General features: G+C 39.5%; 1 protein-coding gene across 2 annotated transcripts in view; it reads right to left on the bottom strand.

Moving 5' to 3' along the window:
* Positions 1-19,167, bottom strand: part of DSCAM (DS cell adhesion molecule) — a 400,267-nt gene that overhangs the window by 160,505 nt on the left and 220,595 nt on the right. For both annotated transcript variants that reach the window (XM_065635636.1, XM_065635626.1), the window contains exons 5-8: positions 16,894-17,169; positions 14,105-14,401; positions 13,023-13,298; positions 619-897 (exon numbers count right to left, since the gene is read on the bottom strand). In XM_065635636.1, the coding sequence (XP_065491708.1) occupies positions 619-897; positions 13,023-13,298; positions 14,105-14,401; positions 16,894-17,169 (1,128 nt within the window). The remainder of the gene's footprint in view (positions 1-618; positions 898-13,022; positions 13,299-14,104; positions 14,402-16,893; positions 17,170-19,167) is intronic.

Raw genomic sequence — 19,167 nt, 5'->3', positions numbered from 1 at the left:
GTGACATGAAAGGTAAAAGCTATTGAAGGCAAGGTATCTCTCTAAAAGGTCTTTTCCAAATAAAAATGTTTCCTTACTGAAACTGTATTCATCTCTATTTCAAAGCAAAATGTTGTGAAGTCAGCATGAGCAAATTAATCATGCTAAGTGCATAATAAACACAAATAAGAAAAAGAACACCAACATGGTAACAGAGGATTCTTTTACCTGTGAAGTCAACATCAATGCTTTGCTTTTTTAATAATGTTATATGAGAGGCTGATCTAGAAAAAAAATTGTGAACAATCAGGCTACAGCAATAACAGAGCAGAATTTGATACCATTTCAAAGGTTTGATTCCAATGAATGGGCTTGTGCCTCACAAAATTTTCCAGGAAGTCGGTCCTGTGTCTCCTCCATCCACCCTGTGCACTCCAGTGTTCTTGATTAGTTTTGAGACTTTTAGATAGAAAAAGTCATATTAGTTTCTGAGCTTCGTTGTTCTGTGTGCTCTCTATTATGAAAAGAAGGATTACCATATTTTCCTGGTTTTTATACTTCCCATCAAACAGATGTCATTACAAAATACTGATGAATTCCACTTAATTGGTGCCCTTCAAACTAATTACATCTACTTACCTCTCACAATTAATTGGCTTTGGTGCTCCACAGCTGCTGCATCATTTCTAGCTATACAGGTATAATTCCCATTGTGCATCAGTGAAAGATTAGAAATCCTTAAGGAGCTGGTGAAGTCAATGTTGTCGATCGTCACCCCGAGGCTGGCTGGGATGGGCCTGCCGTCCTTCTGCCAGGTGATTGTGATGGGCAAATCCCCGGAGACCACCACACAGGGAATGAAGACCCGTTGCCCGATGGAGAACCGCGGGAACTCAAAAGGCTGAATAAAAGGGGGAACTGAAACAAAGGAGGAAAGAGGAGCTATTGCAGTTGCAGTCTCACTTCTGAAAATAACACAATAGAAGAGATGTGCAGTGATGGATATGTAAAATCACCACCTTCAATAGCCATAGAGCTTCGTTTAGCTAAAGAAACCATGGCTTTTGCAAATACCTTTTTTTCCTTGACTACCCAGTGCATAAGCAGAGATCACATACAGTGAAATCCCCGGCTTCTAGAGACACCAGACACCCCTGGCAGATTCCTGCAAGAGTACTGAGCACCTCTTAAGAAATCACACTGCCACCTTGTGACTCTCCAGGTCTTTGACCAGCAGTTTTGCCTGGACACTCCAGTTAGAGCTCAACAGGGCCTTGCTTAGGGTTACAGAATAAACCTGGAAGAGGCTCCAGCTTTGCCTCTGGAACATGATGAAAAGGAGTGTAAACTTATGTCACTGCTCCTGGCACTTATTTCTTGGTGTTTCAAATCACAATTCTTAATGAGATTGGGTAGAGGTATGAAGTGAAAGGCATATACAGTACTTCTAGCACAGCAAATTAAGTTAAAACTGATTTCTAAACAGAGGGCCACTACGACACATAAACTATCAAGCTGTTGTTTAATTCCTGGTAAGCATATTTGGCTTGGCAAATATTTTTTCCTTTTTTTTTTTTTTTTTACTTATTATTTTGTGGCTGACCCCCCCAAAAAAAACCCCAAACCCAACAACAACAACAAAAAAACCCACATGAGACAAATACTCATATTTTCTGTAATATTGAAGAATTTAACTTCTTAGAAAACGTTTTGGGTTTAGGTGTTTTAATAAAAACAAAGGAAACAGTGTGTTTGTTTCAATAAACAAAGCAGGGATTAATGGGCATGCCTCAATTTCTCCGAGTTGTGGTTGCAACATTTACTAGTAATTTGGTAAACTGAGGATCAGGTACCCACCCAGATGAAGGAACTGAAATCTACTCCTCAGGGGAACACTCTAACAGCCAGGGCGTGGATCTAATACTGGTTTCTATCAATCACTCCTGAAAAGACTATAAAACCAACTTTGCAAGCAGTACTCAAATGCTCATTTATCAAAAGAGAAGGTTCCTAGAGGTTATGTATCTTATATATAGGAGTGTATTTTCCTACTCTTGCCTGAGAGATTACTTATATGTACTCTGTAGTATATTTGAACATCTTTAACTGGAAAGATTGAAGGATACCCACAGCAGAACATTTGTACTGCTGTATATTAGCTAGCTTCAGAAGAAAATGGAGCTGGTGTCTTTATCTAATTGTATTTCTTTTGTCCTTTCTGCCTTTAGCAAATCTAAGCCTGTGTTCTCCCGAGAACTAAAGCAGAAAAGCAGCAGAAAAACTCTTCAAAGTGGTTGAAATGTATACCAGCCCACTGACTTCCTCAACAGCATTTTCACCAGTGTCCTATTTCTGGGATGCAGGTATAGGTATTTGTGACCATTACTATGGTAGTTCAATGTATTTCTTTTGATTATTGTATGTGTCAGCTGCTTGTCCATCAGGAGTAAGAAAGTTTATCATTAAGAAAGCGATACCAAACCCCACAAAGGGCAAAGGTGTCGTTTAAAGGCATGTTCAAATGCTTGTGTACGTGCACATCATGGTGCACAAATCAGATATTAACTCCACTGTTTCTGGCATAGCCGTGATGCCATTTGATGAGGAAAAGTTATGACCGTGCACAGCTGCCACAGAGTGGTAACATCAGGCGCAGGGTACCACAACCCATCCTTACAGGCTTTCCCTGGCTTCTTCTGAGAGCGGCTTGCTCTCTGCAGCTGTGAGACGTGCTGCAGCAATCAATTTTTCTCACACCCTGTAATGCCTTTTCCTGACCGCCATCTCACAAATCACTAAAACCTGTCCTGTTGTGTTTTGAAAATCTGGTAGATCAGGCATGCAGAAAAAAGAAACGTGGTATGAATTACTATGTTTATTTGAACACTGAGCACTGGAAATTAACCGGTTTTTCATTTGGGGAACCATTGCCACAAAGTGAGGCAAAATGCCTACCTGCCTCCTGTAATCACCTTAGCACAGCTAATGCATTCACATGAGATATTTCAGAAAAAGGCCAGATTTCTCTTAGCATTTATTGACAAGCAGTTTATATTATAAGTGGGAATGAGAAATTTTTAAAATGAGGCTGTCAAAAGGTTTTGACGTAATCTTTCCCCTTGGTGAGTGCAAATATCTGGTAAATGCCAGGTGCCTCTCTCTCCCCCTTGCTTACTGTGTTGGCTAGTGCATTTCTACCCAAACCCTTCTCTTAATCTTGGGCATCACCACTGAAAGATATGCTAAAATTCACAACAGGGTGGCAAATTGCTTCTGTGTATTCTGCTGAGCGTATAACAAATTTGAACCAATCTTTCACAACCAAAATGATATCAAAAGTCAGACAACGTATTGCTCAATGATTATTATGTGCATCCTCACTCTCTGTCTTGCTGATGAAGAAAACAGGGAGCAAGATTAGGTCACATTGAAGTGTTTTTCAGAAAATATTGATCTGGAAGACTGCATTTACCAACTCTAAAATTTAAGTAGCAGCCTGCAGAGCATTTCAGAAATAGGCTAAAATATTTATAGACAGCACATTTTCCCTCTACTCAGGTGTTTCAGATACAGAGGAAATAAACATTTCTTTCTGCTTCATAAAATATAATGTATATTCAACCTGCAGCAGCTTGCAGTCCTGACAAGGAGCTTATTTTAAAAACCAGTGTGTAATTTAAAATCTGTTCTTAAAAAAAGTAAATAGTATAGCAATAACTTTGAAGTATTGAAGAATGTTTTTTCACTTACAGTATTTACGATTATGGGCTGAAAAGGCAGTTCCTGGTAGCCTAACATAGCAGATGAATTATCTGCTATGAACAATCACGAAACATCACTTATTAAAAACATAGACTAAAACACACCTGAAGTCAGATGAGTAATTTCTGAAATACAAAGGTTGCTATATACACCTATATCTATCTCTGAAGTAAAAAGTTGACATATATCTATGACAAAATAAAATAATGAGCTTGATTAACCAGCATGTGGGGTTTTTTTTTGTAAACTAAATCTGTAACATTGCCAAAAAGCACTAGAAAAATACGAGGGATGTATACTACTTTAACTCTAAGAGAAAAACATAACAGTAGGACAAATATATTTAAAATTTATTTAAAATACTTCAAGATGTGTTGAAGAATATTCTTTCCCTATACATAGCTTTAGTTTGACCATACTTCAGAGCTTGCATTTGATTTTTTTTGTTAAATTATGGTATTTAGTATATAAGATGCTACATGTTAACTATATAGACAGAGGGCTGTATGTGTATGCATGCTTGTGTACACAGAAGGGATGTTTCTTCATCTACCCACAGCAGGCAAAAGTGAAAATCTCTGCTGCATGCAGTGAAGCTCAGTGTCTTGGGAATGCTTTATTGATGAGTGCTTGAATTAAGTGTCTATTTAAGAAGAGGAGCATGGGCCAGCCTCATTAGTGCTAATGTAGGAAGATTTAAATTATGTTTTTGTGCCCTAGCAAGGTCTCCTGTACCTCTGGGAGATTACAGTAAAGGAGGGCAAGGAGGGTTTCCATGCTGCTCTCCATTAGCAGAGGAACATCTTTAATTTCTTGCCCTCCATTCATGGGAGTTATGTTGGAAGAAACTGCTGAGATGATTCACTAAAACAGAGTATCCTGCAGATAGCCTGTCTCCTGCCGCAGCCTTGTGAACACGGTGTTCCTCTCCTATGGCTCTGCACAGTAAAATGAAAGTCAATCTCTGCTTTACCATTAGAAATGGCTCCCTAATGCATTTTCTTGCAACAAAACTGTTGCAGGAGCTGTGCCTACCATATAAAATACTTTTGGCAATGAATACTCACAACACAGGTACATTGGCTGATGCTCAGTGGTAACCACACAACTATGTACTCTCTTAAGGCAGCCGTGTGACTCTAGATTTCATGCGCTGGGAGTGCAAAAGCCAAAACTATTTTGTCTTTGCAAAAACCCTAGCCACGGTTCAGTTATCTGTAAATTTTCTCAGCCATCAACTGTTTCTCCTAAACAGCTCCATCCCTTGTGGGTGATGGTCTGAGGAATTGCACACAGTCGCTGAAGCACTGGATTCTTCTGCTTCTTTCTTGTAGGTACCGAGCCTTATCAGTAGAGCACGTCATTCACTGAACTGTCTGCTAATGGCATGTACTGAGCCGAGCCTCATACCACGTTCCCTCACTGTGTGTTAATGTATCTTGTCTTGAAAAGAGAGAATACCGTTATATTCTTCAGGACATTCTGACTGTATGCATTGAAAAAAAAAAAAAACCAAACCAAACTAATCCTCAATGCCTCTGCTGTTGCACAACATTTCCCTCTATTTGTAGGTTCATTAGTTACCAAAATTAAGCCTGTATTCAAACAACTTCAAAATCTTACCACAACAAGCTGTGGTAATTTGTCAGGAGCTGTTGCCAAGTGTGGCAGAGCAAACGCTGTGGTGTGTATTCCCCAGGGGAGCTTAAGAGAAAAGCTTCACCCTTTGCCTTAGTCCCCACCTCTTTCTCCTTCAATGCAATACTGGTAGCTCACAGGGTCCCTGATGCGGTTCTGGGAGGTCCTCCAAAATAGGAGAAGATGTAAAGTGTTGTGTAGAAACTGAGTGCTTTTATGTCATGTCTCATCCATCTATTGAACCACCTCCTTTCAGCCTCCATTGTAAGAGGAAAAGTTCATGCCCTTTTCTCTGCAAACATAGGATGGTGGGAAGCTCAGTTCCCTGTCCAAGGAGATGCATTTGCTATTTATTTTTAAAAGAAAAAAATCTTACTGATTTGAAGATGAGATAGCAGCTGCAAGAGTGTATTAACACAACAAGCAGTTACCTTCATTGTTCAAGTGCCTCCTGACAAAAAGCCTCACTTGTAGGCTATGTATCCAGAAGCACTTAACAGTTATTTTTACTATGCTTTTGGAACCTGGTCCAGAGCTATTGCCCTTGTTTAGCCCCTACATGATCTAAAGTGATCTTTGTCCTCAGGTAACACTGCGAAAAGTTGAAACCAACAATCACTGTAGCCAAAAGTTCCAGATTTAGATGAGGGAGGACTTTAACTGAATGATCTCTGGCTCTGAAAATCATTCCCATGAGTAGTTTGACCTGTTTCACACTAGCTGCCCTTTCACCTTTATCCCAGAGTCCTGGGATACATAAGCAACTGATTTTATATCACCCTTTTGTTTCCATAGGGCTGATACTGTCTTGTTTTTGCATGCTGTTTATTATACATAATTATTTGAAATTAGGCCAGCATACTCCAGACCTGCACTATCATGTGCATGCACAGTCTTGCTTTATATTTGTGCTTACTATACGCACTGACACATACACCGCTAATAGCTCACACTAACTTGATGCAGTAAAGTGCTTAAAAAGTTAAGAAAAAATTTAACAAATGCATAAGAAAGTATTTCAAATATAATTGACAAAATACATTAAAAAGCAAGAAAATGCCTTCTTCCAGAACCAAAGTGAATAAAGCTGCATTTTAAGAGGGAGAAGTGGGCTAGTTTTTGATAAACCCAAGCATAACATACAGATACTCTTGAACTCCTTTGCTGAGGCTCTTATTCAAGTATTAAGGCTCATTTCATACTGTTTACATAATTCATAAATAAACACATCCATACACCAACTTAAATTGTATTTAAAATATATAAGACTCTGCACAAATCTAGTGAATTTTATTTTAGATTTAAGTTAAAAGGCTTATATTTGTTTATACTAATTCCTCATCTTGAAGACTAGGTTTGTAATGAAACAACTTTAACATACATTTTTGGGTGACCATTATCTGCAGTGTCAGAGGTGAAGTCTTTAGGAGTACAGTATATTCTAAATGTACCACTACAAAATAAGACACTTGATTGCAACATCGTAATGACACTCATGAGCTTTTAAAGAATGTAAGTCAGCTAATTTAATGCAAGGCTAACCTTGAGTTGTTGTATGTTGAATGGCAAAAAATTTACACAGACCTGTCAAGTCTCACAAACTGAATACCAGACTGTTTTAGTCTTTTCTTCAGGTACTTTTAAGGGTTAGATGCTGGGGTTCTAACATGGGAGATATCACTACCAAAGTGAACATTCCTTAAATCAGACTGCTGCCACTGCTCGCTCCCCATAACAGGTCCTCATGCCCATTATGTGACCTGACAATGACTGTTAAGTGGATTTTTGCAGGATGTTTTGCACGACTGTACATTCTCATCCATCTTCACCACATGACCCTTGTATGATTCCTGCATATGACAACTCCAGTCACTTTTGGAGACATGAATATTTTTTCCTGAAGAAGCTGCAACAAGCTTGGAGAGATCCACAAAAATATTGCATGGGAGAGTGAAAGAAAGTCAGGAGGTGATACAATGAACGAAGTATCTGAAGGACATCAAGGCCAGAAGTTTTTTCTGACTCAAATTATTGGCAAAATTCAGTCAGTAGGACAGATAAGTTATGTCTTAGATATGTGCATGAAACTGAATTCACACTCGCCATAATCCATGCCACAGACTAAACTGTAAACAGATCAGCAGATAGTTTGATGACAGCATGCACCATGGTCCCAAGAAACTTTGAAAGTTTTCCGCTAATGTTTTTTTTCCCTTTTCTGCCTGCATATTTTTCACTATTTAAACCAGCCCTCCCTGAACTAATCTGCAATGCAAATTGACCAAAAACTTATATATCAGAAAAATCTAGATACTTCCTAGGAAAGATGAGGAGAATCTATTCAAATAGTTGCAACATGAAATTATGTACAAATAACCCCTGTTTGGTTTTCTTGTTTTCTAAAAAGAAACAGTCTGATGGAATTCTATTACATGGTTCACAACAGGTGAAGTGCTATTACTTTGGCATAAGGCAATGAGAACCCTTCTAAACCAATGAGATACATAAGCTTTGCAAGATCAGAAACAGTCCTTTTGAACACTGCAATTTTTATTTTAACAATGCTGCACCCTTCCCTCTCAGGGGTTTCTTTTCCAATTAATTTCTGTTGGAGAAGTGAGAATAGCAGCAGGCTGTTTACATGAGAAGTGTGTCCCATGAGACTGATGAAAAGAAAATCATCACTTACTACTGATAGCTTTTACTGCAGCTGGGAAAACTATTACTATAAATTACATAATAAAAAAACCCACAGATAATGATTCATTTCTGGTTTTAAAATGCTTTGAGATCTCCTAAAATGCTGTAGAAGAGATACTGCTATTATTATTTACCATCATGCCACTTGAAGGGTTATTTTTCAATGTAAATATGAAACTTACAGATAGGATAGGTAATATAACCTCTTTCTTTATTTGTCAACACTTCTCATTATAAGGCTATTTTTGTTTGCTTGCAGTTTGACTTCTGGTTAGATAGTATTTTTCCAGGCCAGGTGTCTGCCTCAGGCTGAGTTGTTTCAGCTGGAAAGTTTCAGCTACAACTGTTTGGCCATTTCCAAGAACTAGGTAGGAGAGTGGAAAAACAGGGATGCAGTGTATATTGATCCTACCATAAAAGTAAAGAAAAGGCATCATGAGAATCTGAGAAGTCCCATCTGCCCTACCGTTAGCAGCATGGATTTCAGGTTTGGCAGGTGATGGCACTAGCATCAGACATTCTTGCTGTCCCTATGAAAACTCCTCACAAGTGTGACCACATTTTGCAGCCTGAGCAAAAGCAAATAAATAAATAAATAGACAAGACCACCACACTTCTCACATCCAGAGAAGAAATTTTCCAGTGACTAACAGCTTGGGCAAAGCTGAGCTGGAGAAGATTGAGGAGGACAGGTCATACTTAGGAGGAATTAACACAAAACTCTACATATTCTGCAGAATATTCTTCTCCCTGGGATGCCTAACTTCAACAGTCCTCTGCTGTCAGCAGATGTATATGAACCACAGTGGCAAACCACTACATCTGGGCCAAATACAGAGTAAGAAACTAGTACTGTTAAGAATAATTCTGTTCTTGGCAAAGACCTATGCAGTATCCTTAGCATGGCTAATCTCAATGATTACTTCTGAGGATGGCAGTAACTATTTCCACTTTGCAGGAGGGGGAGGAAAGGAGGTTCAGTTTATTTTACAAATAATAATAAAAAAAAAGCTAAAAAGAAAATAGCATTTAACACAGGCCAAAGCAAAACATGTTCAAAGAGTATTATTATGGTTATAAAGTCAAGTGGTCGACAGGTATAAAATCCCAGAAATTAAGCTTGTAAGTACATTTGTAGCCTCCTTCCCATTAGGTATGCATTGCAGGGTGAATAGTTTTCATGGGTTTTTTTTGTCAGAACTCAGGACTGGCCAATTCATTTGTCTAAATATAAAAATAATAATGCCAAGATGGCTTGATTTCCAAAAAGCTCTGTTAGGGCTCAGGCACAGTTCCAACAGAGCTATGTCTGCCAAGCAGAAACCTGCATGTTTTCCTGGCATCTTATCCACTCAGGTCCCACCAGCCAGTTTATGGGACTGCTGGCTTCCAAGATGCAGTTTTTGAGACAGAGACAAAGGACAGGCAAGGGATGATGAGGGGGTGGCATGCCACATCTCTGTGGGACAGAGTTACCTGGAGTCCACAGATCTCTGAGGTAGGTGGCTATGCAGACAAGGGTACCAGTTATTACTAAAAAATGAGACAACTGATTTTGTGTGGTGTTTAATTGATTCTTCTGATCAGTAATGCAAAGAAGTAGCTGGCCTAAGGTCAAATAGCGTGTAACTGCCCAGCTCCCAAGTTTTTGGTTTCCTGACAGCCTGACAGGTGGGAGGCTGCATAGCAAGGCTCTATAAGCCCCACTCTTGGGCTCTCTGGCAGCCAGGATTTCATTTTGAAGTTATCATCAATAATCTTTCTGTTCTCCTGAGATCTTACAGTAGTTTCTGAAGAATGTCCTCAAGATTTTGCTTTCATTTGGATGTTTGTAAATCTCAAAATTCTCTGTTATGTGCAGCCTCTTGTATTTAATTACATGCTCATGCTGTTGCATATCTGTATTTGGATGCTGCTTTTAGCAAGTCCTTGTTCAAGACAGAACAAGGATGCTTCATATACTGGAGAGTTTGGAAAGTGGTCAGTAAATGTGGCAGAAGACTGCAACAAAAAAAGGCCAGTTTTATGCATAATGCAGACAGATACTGCCCTGTAGAACCAAATTCTGTATCCACCTTTGCCACAGATCTCTCAGATAATTTTACTAAATTTGTCTTTCCCAGGGGGTTGCTAAGCTGGGCGATGTGAGTGATCTGAAGAAGGAAAACAAACTCTGAGAAGCAACTTCATTTAAATGGGAGCAGAGCTTTGAACATGCTATATAACAACAAGTGAACTGGAAAAATCAAGCTGCAGGCTTCTGAAATTGAACATACAAAAATTTGTGGATGCTTTAAAGTTCAGTCTATGCCTCAGCTGCTATTTGCCAATGTGCTCCTGATCACCCAGGTGGGTTTTAAAAATGAATGCATTGTTTCTGAAACAATTTGATACCACAGAGATTATAATCTCAGAAAAGCTCACGAGGAAATTGATAATTATGTCTTCAGAACCGAACATGGAGGAAACAAAACACCAAGTAACCACTCATTAAGTATCATCTATTCTGAATCACCCTCCAGATGACTGGTTTGAGGTGACCTAGGAAGCTTGTAGCAGAAATGAGAACAAACCAAAGGACTCATGATGTTGAAAGTGGCAATAGTTATCCCTCTGTTTCTTTGGAGAAGAAATAAGTATACTGATTTCATGAGAAACTGAACTATAAATAAGGAGATGTAGGCAGTGATATTAACCCCATTATAATTTCATATTTCAGGGCACTTCAAACCTCTAGTATGCAAGCTGGGCTTATTTTATATTTCTCGGAATCATAGTGCCTGAAAACTCAGCACATTAACTTTGGAATCTATAAAAGGGAAAGACAGCAAAAACAATATTTTGAAGTAACAGGCTACTTTTGACTGCCTGTTAATATGTTAGATAAAATCATTATGCAGTTATAGAAGAAAACAATACATAGCCATCTAAAAAAGCACTGTGGCAATGCTGACTTCTGGCTACAATAGCAGAACCTTGAGAATTGTTCAGGTCTGACATACAAACCTCACCTTTGACATTCCCGTCTTAGCATATGAGGACAGGATATTAACCTTTTTTTTTTAAATAGCAATGTCTTGTCAAGGCCAGGGCATGCTGAAGTAGCCAGGGCACTTTGCTGTCAACTTTGACAACTCCAGACCAATAGCCACACTGACGTGTCTCCTTTGCACGTGCCACAGATCACTTTTCACAGTGCAACGTGCACTGATCCGATGCATCTGTCTTGTGGAGCAAATGCAGCATGAGGCTGTATCACAGTGCAGCAGCAGCTCGGCCTACTGGCGCTTTTCAAATGTGCCACATGTTTATGCAAGTTAATCAGAGTACTCGCAGTCACTCTCTGAGATTTCTGACTAGCCAATGGCCCTGACAGCGGAATATCCAGAAATACAGTAGAATCCCTTCATGGAAGTCAAATAATTGACGAAAGCTACAGGTCAATTAAAACTGACAGAGCTGGAAATCTGCTTTCTGTGGGAGGAATTTTTGAGTTTGAAATTGTAACCTAATGGGAAAAACAAACAAACAAACAAACAAAATGAACAGTATTTCACCTGAGATACCAGTCAATATGATCTAAATTCCCAAGCTGTAAGGATAGACTGCTGTATTTTTTTTTTGTCTGGCTACATTAATTTTGATAGTCATTGGAAGAATAATATCACTTAGGAGGCAGTGTTCCCCGTTAGATTTACCATGGTGAACTGCTAGGGCAGCAGCAAGACAATTTCTTATTTGGTATTCAGCTCCTAAACTGCATCAACAGATCTGTGGTATTATTGTAAAGTCAAGCAAGCTACCACATACATGAAAAGAAATGGTGAAATTAGCTTTTTATGCTGCAGTGTATAACCAGTGCCTGTGATGGTCTCAAGTGTGTGAGATATCATGCCTTTCAGAGTCCAAATTGCTGGTGGCTTAAAGTTAATCTCCTAATCTCTTCAAATAATTAGCTATTACATCACTCCAGACTGAAAACAAGAAAGGGCTGAACAAACAGAAGAGGAAAAAGTTAAAAGATCAGATGTCTGTAACAAAGTTATTTTACCTTAGTGTTGTCCTTTGTGTCTTATCTGAGAACAGATATAGAAATCAAGCTTCCTTCCTTTCTCTCCTCTTCCCTCATAAAAAGTCCAGGAAAAGTTTCTAAGAACTTAGGGAACAGTGAAATTATACCTCAATTCTTCCTACAGGTTCACATGAAGTGCACCATTCAGTGACCTCATTGCTCAAAAGTATGCATTACCGCAATCAGTTTTTCTGTCTTTTGTGCCCTTGTGAATAGGTCTGAACATTACCAATATCAGAATACAATGCTAAAAAATTCCTATTCTCATCTATTGCTGAAGTCTTTCAGGTCTGTCATCTGAACAACTTCGTTTGGGACTATTTGAAGCATCCTATTAGAATTTCAAGTCACATTTATTTACAGTGCTACCTTTCTAAGCACCAAGAACACTCAGAAAAGCACACTTAAGAAGAGGAAATCAAGGTTAATACTTTTATTTCCTGTTTCTGCTTATTGGCAGAAACACATAGGTTACAATTCTCATCTTATTTTTTAAAAGCTGGAAAGTCAATGGCTAATGAAAATGTTAAATTTGTCATCCAGCAGAGAGTCACCAGTGAAACCTAGGTAACAAAATATTAATCTACTGACTTAGTTGTTGTAGTGAAAACTGCTCATAGACAGCTTGATTCTGCAAGACTCTCACTTAGAAAGCAATACTTTGCTAGCTGAACAAAGGAGGGTAAAAGTCAAGAGCGAACAAGACACAGTGACTGATTAGCATCTATATCATCATTAAAAATAAACGCAAATCTGGATTAACCTTAAGTGCTCATTATCTAACTGCCGGCACAATCCTTTGTGTACAATTCTGCATTTCTATAAATGACACGGCTATTAGCTTGGATCTGGTCTTCCGAGTTAGCCTCACCTTTTACTGTCACGTGCACACTCTGGCTGGTGGACAGCTGGGGTTGAACGAGGACATTGCACGTGTATTCACCCTCATCTACTTCCTTCTGCACATCTGAAAGCTTCAGTGTCCCGTTGTTCTCAAATGCCACTTGGCGATGGTTAAATGGTAGCAGGTTAGAGTTCTTGTACCATTTGATGGAGTAATATGGGTAGCCGATCACACGGCAGTGGATGTAGGTGTCCCGTCCAGCTATTGCTGTGATGTTCTTCATTGGTCGAATGCTTGCTGGTCCTAGAAAGGTAAAAAGAAGCTCTTGAAAACAATTTAAAGGCACATTTACTTGAGAAAACATGCATAAAATTTTTCTGAATATACAAATGTTAACGAGTTACAGATGTGACTCACACAACACTTCCTAGCGTTTGACAGTTTTTGCTTTTAAGAGCTACTTAAGCAGTTTCCCTAATCTTTATATGCTCTAGTTTTTCCTCACCCTGAAGCATACATACTAATGATATGGGGATATATGTTTGCATTATCTAACATTTGCTTGATAAAATCTTTGCTGCATTAAAATTAAAAGGCTGAGGATCATTTAATTAATGTGAAATACTAGAACAGATACAAAGCTAGAATCCTGTTGTACATGAGAACACTGACAAAGCTTTTTTTAAATGTGTACAAAGTATAATTCCATAAGGATGGGTATTATGCCACGTACAGCTAGAAATACAAGCTAAAGTACTCTATATATGAATAACTACAATGAATGTTGGTCAAGTAAAGGAGGAAAGGAAAGGAAAAAACCCCATGCATAGCAGGACTAAAGTAAGAAAACCGTATACTAATAGAGATGAGTATAGGAAAAATAGACTATAGAACACAAGCCAAAGTGTTCTTCCAACGTTTTACCATACCATACACTTTTTAGATGGGGCTGAAGAGGCAAGGTGGGAAAAGAGAGGGAGGAAGAAAAGGAGAGGAAAACCAGTAAGTTGGTTTTGGCATTCCGAGACTCATTTCATCACATGCAACAATCTTCTTCCCCACTACAATGAGTTATGTGTGTTTTTTTGAGGAGCTGATTTGACAAGCACCTCTTACGTTTATTCGAGCCTGGTACAGGACGACTCCAGCAGAGTTGTTAGCAGTACAGCGATAAACTCCACCATCTCGGACCTGAGCATTAGAGATATTCAGGTAACTGACCACGTTGCCTTCAGAGGTGATAATCTGGCTGATACGATGACTGCCATCCTTCACAATGGGATCTTCATCCAGAGTCCAAGTGATTGTAGGCAGAGGAGTCCCCTTCACGTTGCACATAAGGGAGACTGGCTCTCCTGGACTCACCACTTTCTCATTGAAGGCAGAAATGATTTTGGGAGTTCCATCTGCCAAGGGAAAGAAAAGCAGGAGAATAGTACTTACATGGTGTAAACCTTGCTCCCTTTATCCTTGACCCTATCACATGAGCCAAGAACTTTTTTAGAAGTGATGCAAACAATTGTGTGCCAGGATGTAACTCTAATTATCGAGAGAGGGAAACAAATTTTGGTGGTAAAGTACTTAAACAGTCCTTTGCTTACTGCAGGTTTCTTTTTCACCTTCTGAGAAACCTAGTACTAATTCTGCTGAAGGAAAAGCACTTGGATAGATGGATCGGGGCTCTGAACAGCTATATGAACTGTCAGGTTCTTGTGGAAAAGTGTTAAAGCCATACACAGCTCACCACAAAAGACAAACAGCAAAGCCTCAACCCATTTGAAATTTTTCTTCTGATGGATTTCAGGTCCTTGGAAAGCTAAGGATGAATTCTGTTGGCAAGAGCCAGGCATAACTTGCATAGGCTAATTTCACACAGCTGTGCCAACGCATTTTAGTCCTGACCCACAATACCCCGTTTAGAAAACTATTAAATTCAGCTTTTCTGAATACAGATTGCCAGTAACAGCAGTGATGCCAGTTTATTTCTGTGGCCCTTTTTTGCTACAGATAAATATTCCTCTGAAATGAGAGCATTCAAATGTTTTCTCTTGTGATCTGTGTCACAAATTACTCAGCCTCTACCAGGCAAGTAAATAAAGTTAACTGATGGAGACAGAAGCTTTGAGATTATAAGTAGCAAGCAGTATTAAATAACACCTATCCAGAGAGTTCAGAGCGGAGTTGAGGAGTGCTGGCACTCTGCTATTAGTTAGGAAGTCCTTTCTGAGATCATGCAATGCATCTTTGTTCTCCTTTGAAAATCATACTTTCGAAGGTATATCTAGAAGGAATTTCAGTGTAACGGGGAACAAAAGGCCACACACCAAGCTCAGTATGCAGAACACAGAAAGCAATCCAGTCCAAAGTTTGGATGACAGTGCTGCAGTCACAAGTGGCAAGTAAGCTAACTTCAGTGTTCCTACAGCATGTGTCTGCAAGAAACAGAAGGAAAAGGCTCCTTATTGCCTAGAGAGGGGCCAAAGACACTTTGAAAACTCACCTTGTACACGAAGCCCTTTGAGAACAACTCCTTTCACTTTTGCAGAGGACAGAGGATGACAGGACAAGGCTGACAAGTCTCATGCTCTGTGTGATGTACTATTTGTGCACACTGTGTACCCCCTCTTCACGTACACTCTGCTATGTATTACCTAGATGTTTGGGAGGCTTGAACCATGATGAACTGCCCTGGAAAGCTCAGTTCTTCCACTGCAATTTCAGTGCAACTTCACCAAGGAAACTGAGGGAACTGGCACGATCTGTGCAAGAATCCCCACAAAACATGCTGAATCACGGCAGAAGTAAAAATGGGGCCGTGAAATTCCCTTTCTTGCCACATAATAGAAAACATAAGGCACTGCCACTCTCAGGCTGCTGAAAGACCTCAGCATCCCTGAGGGAGCACTTGATTTTGATTTCATAATTTTATCCTCTGTCCCCATCTTCTTTTCATTTCTGTCCCATTGGTTATGTGACAGAGTTCTAATTTATTTATTTATTTTCATCTCTAACTCTCTTCCTTTCCTTTGCTGGGTATTAGATACTGTCATCCCTCAGAAAACAAAACAGCAGCAATGAAAAAAAAGCTTTTTATCCTGAAAGAAAGCTGACAAAGGACCAATAAATCTGTAAGTGTGCACACTATGTACCTCTGCCACTCCTTCTCCTCTATTTTTTTTAATTCAAGTGACAGGCTTTTTTTGGAGACGAAAGCAGATGTTATTTTCCCAGTGAGACCTGAGTGTCTTTGAAATCATTCCTGCTGTTGCTCTCTGATAACCCGCACTCTCTCGACATCATGATAGATTATCAATATGCTCTTTAGGCTTTCTTAGTCACAGGAGATGGTTGCCGAGGTAACTCAGTCCAGGCAGGTGATCTCTTCTTTTTCTATAAAGACTCTAAAAAGAGTGTCCATGCCATGACTGCACTACAGCCTCATTAGTAAACTGGCTCTGTACAAATGGATAAATTTCCTCACTTGATTATCATGTGGAACATTGTGTCAGTTAGTGAAGATGATCTCCAAGCCTTCAGCCAGTACACCCAATCAGAAAAGCCATGCCCAGATGATGCTTGGAGTTGAATAAAGACCTCTTCTCTCATGTATTACTGAAAAGCTAATGTAAAAAAACCTCGCACTACCACCATCCACTTGAACCAAAAAGAAAAAAAAAAATGACTGGAAGGACTGCTCAGGAGTAATTTTTGTTTTCAAATCAGTTTTTTCATTCCATTAGTTTTTGTTCAGAATGGGGCACAATAAAACCCACTGACAATTTATAAGTACCCTCTTCTCTCGTTTAGGGTCCTCTATTCCTCACTATAGCATGATGGCACCAAAGATGCCATATAAATTATTATGGAGACCAGAGTTGCTAAACAGGTAGTGACTGACCTTCTAGTACCACCTGCACATAGTCTTGAGCAGACATCTTGTCCTTGCGCACAAAGCACTGGTAAGCTCCACCATCACTTTTGGCCATGCCATCCATAATAAGGTTCTCCCGATTGATGCCAGTGATCCGAACATTGTTACCGGGGTTGATGATTTCACCATTACGATACCAGGAGAGCTCCTGGTCCTCAGTTCCCGTCACACTGCAGGACAAGGACACTTGACTACCAACACTGCTTTTTACTTTCCGTGGGCTGATCGTGGCTTTTAGTGGTTCTGGAAATTTAAATCAAAATAAGGGAGAGGGAAAGGGAAATAAATAACAGTAAGTATACATGTGCATTTACATGTGAGTAGCAAATTAACTCTTAACTAAGGAGAAAACCAAAAATCATAGCCATACCCTTCTGAAAAACAACAACAAACAAAAACCAAACCAAAACAAACCAACAGATGTCTATATTTGTTCTAAAAAAGCATTCTCATCTCCAACATCCATGACACAAAACATACATCTATAGGGATAACCTATTTAAGACATGATATAATACTCTAGACCATGCCTAAACGAACAGTAGGAGCAGATCTGCTGAGTAACAGCACTGGTGCTGAGGGCCTAACAATGGCACTAGACATGTTTTGGGAGGGTAGGATGTTACTTTACGTTAGGTCAGTGTGGACCATCAAATTGGTGCATTAGGTGCATTCCTGAAGCTCATCTTCATGTTTAATTTCTTGTAAAAGGAACCCAGTTTACCTGTTCCAAAACTACTCCCCGATGTGAACAAGCACAGTAAATATCAATGACCAGGAGATTAGCTATTAAGAGTGGAAGACCCATGCTAAAATGTTAACATAGGTGCACCTATAGATATCCATGGGATCTATCCCATGGGTTTCTTAGTGCGGACTCACTAGATTTTTGGCTTCAGCAGGGGAAGACTACAAGATTTTCAAGTCAGCCTTAAGAAACAGTAAGACATAGGTAATGTAAGTTTTATATTGTAAAACAGAGGATGAACAGTGTTGAAGAAAAGTTATAAATGTAACTGTCAGAAGAGCAATCTTCGTCTTGCCACCTAACAGTTATCAGTATTACTGAATGCAGATCTCATCTCATGCTTTGTACATTGGCTTGACTTCCTTATAAAGATAGGGGAGTACTATCACCATTTATATAATTTCTGATGCTAAATACAAAGTATCCTATTTATTTTTTTTTACCAGCATGCATACATGCATACATACACGTATGTACATGCTTATACACATCAAAAAAAATTCCTCAGCTAACTCATTCACTTTACTGAAGATCTTATAACACACAGGTTGGAATAAATCTTTAGTGGCCCATTGGGAACAGAGGCCTAGAAAAAAACCACACAAGTGAATGGCCTCAGTCATTCTGGATCCAGTCACTTATGGAACACATCTTTCCTCTACAATGGTCCAGAACAGTAGTTAATTTGTGCTCATACGCACGTTGCAAGTCACTGAACATCTCTATATTTCCTGTCCAAAAAACCACAAAAGGTCAAAACTCTCAGTGACTCGTTAAACAAAATAGATACACTCAAGGGCACCACCAACATCTCAGAGCCATGATGATGCAAGAAAATGAACCACATCCTTCCCTGCAGAAGAGGATAAAACTCCTTCAGTCCACCGTTGCTTCCTGCCAGCCTGATCCAGAAGATATCTACTGGCTGATTTACCACTGAGTCAGTGTTGTGATTTAACCCCAGCTGGCAACTAAGCACCACACAGTCGCTCGCTCACTCCCCTCCCAGCGGGATGGGGGACAGAATTCAAAGAACAAAAGTGAGAAAACTTGTGGGTTGAGACAAAGGCCCCAGCTTTATATACTGAGTATGACATCATATGGTATGGAATATCCCTTTGCGTCAGTTGTGGTCAGCTATTCCGGCTGTGTCTCCTCCCAACATTTTGTGCACCCCCAGCCTACTCGCTGCTGGGGTGGTGTGGAAAGCAGAAAAATTCTTGACTCTGTGTGAGCACTGCCCAGCAGTAACTAAACCATCCCTTTATTATCAACAGTGTTTCCAGAACAAATCCAAAACAGGGCCCCATACTAGCAAATAAAATTAACTCTATCCCAGCCAAAACCAGGACAGTCAGTAAGGAAAGTCTACCACCAGTCACTGACGTTACTTTTGGTATCACATTGCATCATATCTCTGGAAGTCTTGACTTTGTGTCATACAAGGCAGACTGAATTAAACTAATTTTTATGAATACATTTAGAAGTAAACT

The sequence above is a fragment of the Caloenas nicobarica genome, chromosome 1 (assembly GCF_036013445.1).
Source record: "Caloenas nicobarica isolate bCalNic1 chromosome 1, bCalNic1.hap1, whole genome shotgun sequence".
Taxonomy (NCBI): Eukaryota; Metazoa; Chordata; class Aves; order Columbiformes; family Columbidae; genus Caloenas; species Caloenas nicobarica.
The sequence above is the reverse complement of the archived record's forward strand: the minus strand, read 5'-3'. Positions and strand labels throughout refer to the sequence as shown.